Source organism: Pezoporus occidentalis, unplaced genomic scaffold (assembly GCF_034315485.1).
Source record: "Pezoporus occidentalis ecotype Australia unplaced genomic scaffold, CSIRO_AGI_Poc_V1 ctg321, whole genome shotgun sequence".
Lineage (NCBI taxonomy): Eukaryota > Metazoa > Chordata > Aves > Psittaciformes > Psittacidae > Pezoporus > Pezoporus occidentalis.
In genome coordinates this window covers 201,653-206,983 of record NW_026915170.1, presented here as the reverse complement: position 1 = coordinate 206,983, position 5,331 = coordinate 201,653, and the positions used below count along the sequence as shown (strand labels likewise).

General features: G+C 41.5%; 1 protein-coding gene across 1 annotated transcript; it reads left to right on the top strand.

The window, feature by feature from the left end:
- The first annotated feature begins 664 nt into the window (after positions 1-664).
- Positions 665-4,975, top strand: RCAN3 (RCAN family member 3). The gene is made up of 4 exons (XM_062628743.1): positions 665-907; positions 1,758-1,931; positions 2,284-2,455; positions 2,884-4,975. The coding sequence occupies exons 1-4, from the start codon at positions 713-715 to the stop codon at positions 3,090-3,092; spliced, it is 750 nt and encodes a 249-aa protein (XP_062484727.1). The 5' UTR covers positions 665-712; the 3' UTR covers positions 3,093-4,975.
- The last annotated feature ends 356 nt before the right edge of the window (positions 4,976-5,331 follow it).

Here is a 5,331-nt window from a genome sequence, read left to right as displayed (position 1 = left end):
CCTGTCTGCAGCCCAGTTCATGCACTATGAAAATCAGTAACCTTGCAGCCATCACTTCATCTCTGTCTGTTTCACAGGTTACTTCAATCGTTTAATGTTATATAAATTAAATTATAAAAGAAGCTAGAGCTTGACTTGTTGTTGTTGTTGTTGCCTTTTTTCCCTTTCTTTTTTTCTCCCCATCCTCTCTCACAGCATGGAGTATTCCAGGATATCTGAGCTCCTAGCATTTGTTTGCAAACATTTCAGTTGCTTGTTATCGCTCCCTCTCCAATTTCTGAGCTGATTTGGCAAAGACCTTGTAACTGTACTGTGTGCCTGGCTGTCATCCTTGCCTTTTACGGCTCCAGTTTTTGTATATTGTCACCTCTTCATGTAGAAAATTGCCCTGTTCTGTTATACCAGAGGTGGAAATAACATGGTGTCTTTGTTTCAAAATACAAAATAGCATTTGCAGAGTTCTAACCCCTCCTCATGCTGGAACTTTGAACTTTATTTTAATTCCCTGAATTACTTTAACCAAATTTGGCAGAAGAAGGAATAACTAGGAGTCCGTTATGTCCTGTTCCCCCCCGCCATGCGTTCTTTATGTCTCTAAGTCGGTGTCTTAGTGTTTTCTATTGCTCTTCACATTCTGGTTTGGGTTTGTGTTTTGAAATAGCAGACCCCTACTAGAAACTGGAACATAAAGAAGAGTTGCTTTGGGTGAAGGATGCTCAGAGACACTATGAAGTCCTGGAGTGACAGCCAGTCAGACCTCTATAGCAGCGACCAAGAAGAGGAAGAACAGATGATTTTTGGGGAAAATGAAGATGATTTGGAAGAGATGATGGATTTAAGTGACTTGCCTACCTCACTCTTTGCTTGCAGTGTTCATGAAGCTGTGTTTGAGGTACAGGAAGAAAAGGTAAGGTTGAGAGTGGTATAGTATTTTAAGTATAGATACAGCTATTGAACATTCTTGTCTGGATTTTCAATGCATATTATAACTGGGGTGGAAAAAACAACCCAAAGTATTTACCTGGTAAGCTCAGATGGGAATGTATTACAAAGAGCAGATCATACTGCGCTGTGCTGGCATTTGCAGTTGTTAATAGATACACAGTGCTTCTCCCATGAAAAGCTCTTCTGATTTCCCTCCCCCCTCTTTATCCAAGGGCAGATTTGAATAAAATCTAAAAGCAAATTTGAATGTTTGTTTGTTTTTTCTTTCAAGGCAGGGATTCTGTTAAAAGCATTCAGAACCTGCAGAATGTCTGTTGGGACCTGAACACCTTAAAAGGGCCTTGGAAATGAAAATCTCTGGCCTGCTAGCATCTGTAGTCAGTCAAATCTGTACTTTCCCATTGCTTCCAAGAGCATCAGGGATAATTATGCACACTGCATGAGTGAGGGAGAGCAGGAGGGACCGACAGGAAAGCTTTGCTCTGCAGCTTCAGTTCCAGCCCTTACTGTGCAAGTGCCAGTGGTTTTGTTGGCATCTTGCACTTCTGAGGAGCCTTCGCTAGGTGTCAGCTTGTGTATGGAGAGTTTTACAGGCTCCTTCACATCAGTTCAGGTTTAAATAGGGAGACAAAGCAGTGCTACCCTGAATGCAGGTTTGCAAGTCGGGGTAACTGAGAGAAGTGTGGAATGTGCAGGTTTAGGCGAGTAAAGAAGTAAATGGGATTTAGGAGAAGAAAGTGAAAGGAAAATGGGTTTTCATTGAGTGAAAATGTTCATTTTGTGTTTGGTGAATCTTTGTACTTCATCTCTAGGAAAGATTTGAAGCACTTTTCACTGCCTACGATAATCAAGTTACATTCCAGTTGTTTAAAAGCTTTAGAAGAGTAAGGATAAACTTCAGCAACCCAGAGGCAGCAGCAAGAGCACGGATAGAGCTGCATGAAACAGACTTCAGTGGAAAAAAGCTGAAGCTGTACTTTGCACAGGTATTGTGGAACACCAAGATGTTGCATGTGTCCCTGTTTCTTCTTTATTCTATGTTTTCCCATGAATTTCATATGTGATAAGTATCTGAAGTTACCTTCCACCTCTTTCTTCTACACTAACATATATTACTTTCATTGCTTTAGGGGATAGATTTGCTTTTCAGCTTGGGCTTACAGGGTTGTACTTGGTGTGTAGCAGTCACACAAACCCCTGTCTCCCATAGATAAACAGAAATGTGCTGATAGATAGGTGGGTACGATGATCTCTTTATAATAGGTACTTTGCAGGCGTGTTCTTTGGGATTAGCAGCATTTGTCATCCTATGCCCTATGCCCTGGCTTTTGTCTTCAGGTACAGGTATCCAGTGAAATAGGTGACAAGTCCTACCTCCTTCCTCCACAACCTGTTAAACAGTTCCTGATCTCCCCACCTGCATCTCCACCAGTTGGATGGAAACAGAGTGAAGATGCAACTCCCCTGATAAACTATGACTTGCTTTGTGCTGTCTCCAAGCTGGGACCAGGTAGGAATATTTACCTGCTTTTATTGTATTACTTAACTTCAAAAATAGTGACCAAGGGAGTTTCTCTACTTTCCTATGAGAAGAAACTGGGTCTCTCGTGATGTTCTTATTTGAATGAAATGATCCATCGCCTTTTTTCCCCTCCATTCATTAATGGATTGAAAGTGCAGCACAGGACTGGGTTGTGCGGTACCAGTTCCATCGCATCCATGTGTTGAATTTTGTCATGGTCTCAGTATTAAATAACAAACAAGAAGAAGAATGAAATGTTTAACAGATCTGGTGAAGCTGAGCAAATTAAAGATGAGATGGGAATAGATGAGTATTTGGGTGTGTTACTGCAAATACTAAGGACTTTGGGGGATAAAATGTTTTAGGGCTTTTCCTTGGGGATTTTCTTAGCATGATTTTTGTTTGTTGCTCTTCAGGGGAAAAGTACGAGCTTCATGCAGGAACAGAATCAACTCCCAGTGTAGTCGTCCATGTCTGTGAAAGTGAGACAGAAGAGGAAGATGAAATTAAGAACCCCAAACAGAAGATCATGCAGACAAGGCGTCCAGAGCCACCTGCAACAATACTGAGTGAACCTAAAGCATTTGATTGTACTCTGGAGGTAGGGGGTACTATGCACTGTTAAACTGTGTGATGCTCAAGGTAGTATCAAAAATCAGACACTTACTGAGTACATGTGTTGATGTCTGTGCTGCTGCTATATGTTATGTATAGCGACAACAGATTTTACTTGTAGTTGTATCTCATGTTCAAGGTTTTGGATGCCAATGCTCTGACAAGCACTTTAATTTTAGGGACTAGTCCCCCAACTGTAGCAAATCCACCTGACTTGAAATAGTGAAAAATAGGAAATCTGGTTGTGTGTTGTTTCGTTTTTAAGATGTTATCCTTTTCTTTATATTGTACGGTGTGATGTACCAAGTGCTGAAAATATCTATCTCACTGTCACAATTGGGTTCAAGGAAGTTCTGCTCTGTACTGGTACAACAGCTTCCAGTCGATACAGTGTTAAATGCAAATGAAACGTACTCTTTTATGCTAAAATTCCTTCCCGGCTAGTAATGTGAGGTGGAGATTAATCTTTGCCTTTCTCAGAAATGCCAAGTATGTGTTTTTAATTTGACATGAGGCACAAATACACGTATGGAAATAAATTCAAGTAGTTTTGCTAACTACACAGAGAAGAATATGGGAGGAAGAAGCACAGATGGGTGGGAAGTGTCGCCAGTGCTGCTGCTGCTGCTGCCAGGTATGATGGTTTGCACTGACATCTGAGGAGTGAATGACACTACACGGAGAGAAATGTGGATCCAGCTGCTGAATGTGTTGTCTCTGATCCTCTCTGAAGACACGGTAACATTTGTTCTCCACAGTCCTAGAGGTGGCCTACATTTATAAGTAAATCCAGTGACTGTTATGTTGTGACTAAATTAGGAAATAAAACATCTAGGGTTAATTTTTTAACTTGTTCTAAACGTTTTCAGTCTGTTTTGTATGGTTTCAGACAATCAGTTGCCTGGCCTAGCCAGTTTTTATGCAGTTTCTGCCCTCGTTTGCTGTTTTTCATTCAGGCTTTTTCTGTGTGGCATCCTGTCTGTCTGACAGAGCATCTGCCTCTGCTTTGAGACCAGGGTGCATCTTTTAAATTTAGATCTTTAATTTTGTGATCTTGTGTTTTAGTAGGAGGAAGATAGGCCTCAGTATAATGACACAGGCTCCTATGCTTTATGCTATTTTATAACCAACCTTTTTTAGTCTAGACAGATTCTTTTTTCTATTTAAAAATGAATAAAGTCATTTGTGAATAAACCAGGCTGCTGATGTTCATATAGAGAGAAATCATTCACAGATCGGCCCTTTTCAGATTCATTGTGGTGTGTTTCAAGTCTACATGATGTGCTTATTGACTTTGTTGGCACTTGATTGGTGGTGGAGGGGAAAGGTACTGGTCAGGAATATGCGTGGGGTCGGAGTTTTCAGCTTTGTATGGTGCCGGCTCATGATCCGTTCCTGCCGCCAGCTTCCAGCTGTAAACTGGGATCCTGCAGGCAGGTCCTCGTGCCAGAGGCAGGAATAGTAGATATTAAAAAGGTAGGAAAATGGGTCTTGCTCATCTTGCCTCCATAGGCATGGTATTTATGTATATCTTCAGGTATTAAAGTCACTCAAAGTACAACTCTGTCTCACTGTTCCACGTTACTTAAAAAAACACTCCAAATCCAACCAAAAAACTTGCATTGTCCATCAGGCTTGGGTATTTTTAAGGTTCCAGAAGTCTGTCTGGATTTTCTGTGGTGTTTATGTTTTGTTGTTAGTTGTTTAATTTCTACCCCGTTGTAGAGGTTGCTGTGAGTAGAAATAAGTGGAAACCCTTCAGAAACAGTTTTGTAAGGCAAATCAAGCCAGCGATGTTGTCAATGTATCTTGTGTAAGATGTGTAACAACTTGCATTCCAACATCTTTCATTGTGTAAAGACACTTACAATAAAAGCAATGCAGTGCCATTCACATCTGGTTTTGAACTGTCTTTCATATTGGACCAAGTCTGATATCGGAGTCAATAATGGTATTGATCAAGACATCAGCTTGTTGCTCTGCCTCTGCTTTTGCCGCTCCTCTCTTCCACAGGCAGATACTAGAGGCATTCTCTGTGCTGGCCAGCAGAGGGGGGGCTGCGTGCTCCTCTCCTCACACACTGGTGCAATACAAGTGAATTATATTTAAACACTACAAAATCCCACTCCTTTCCTGTATGGAAGCTGGGGCTGGTTTCCGCGGCGGGGCTGAGGGCCCATTGTGCACATATAACGGGAGACTTTGGCAGAGCTGGAGCAGGAGGCACTCACAGGAGGGAATTAGGTGGC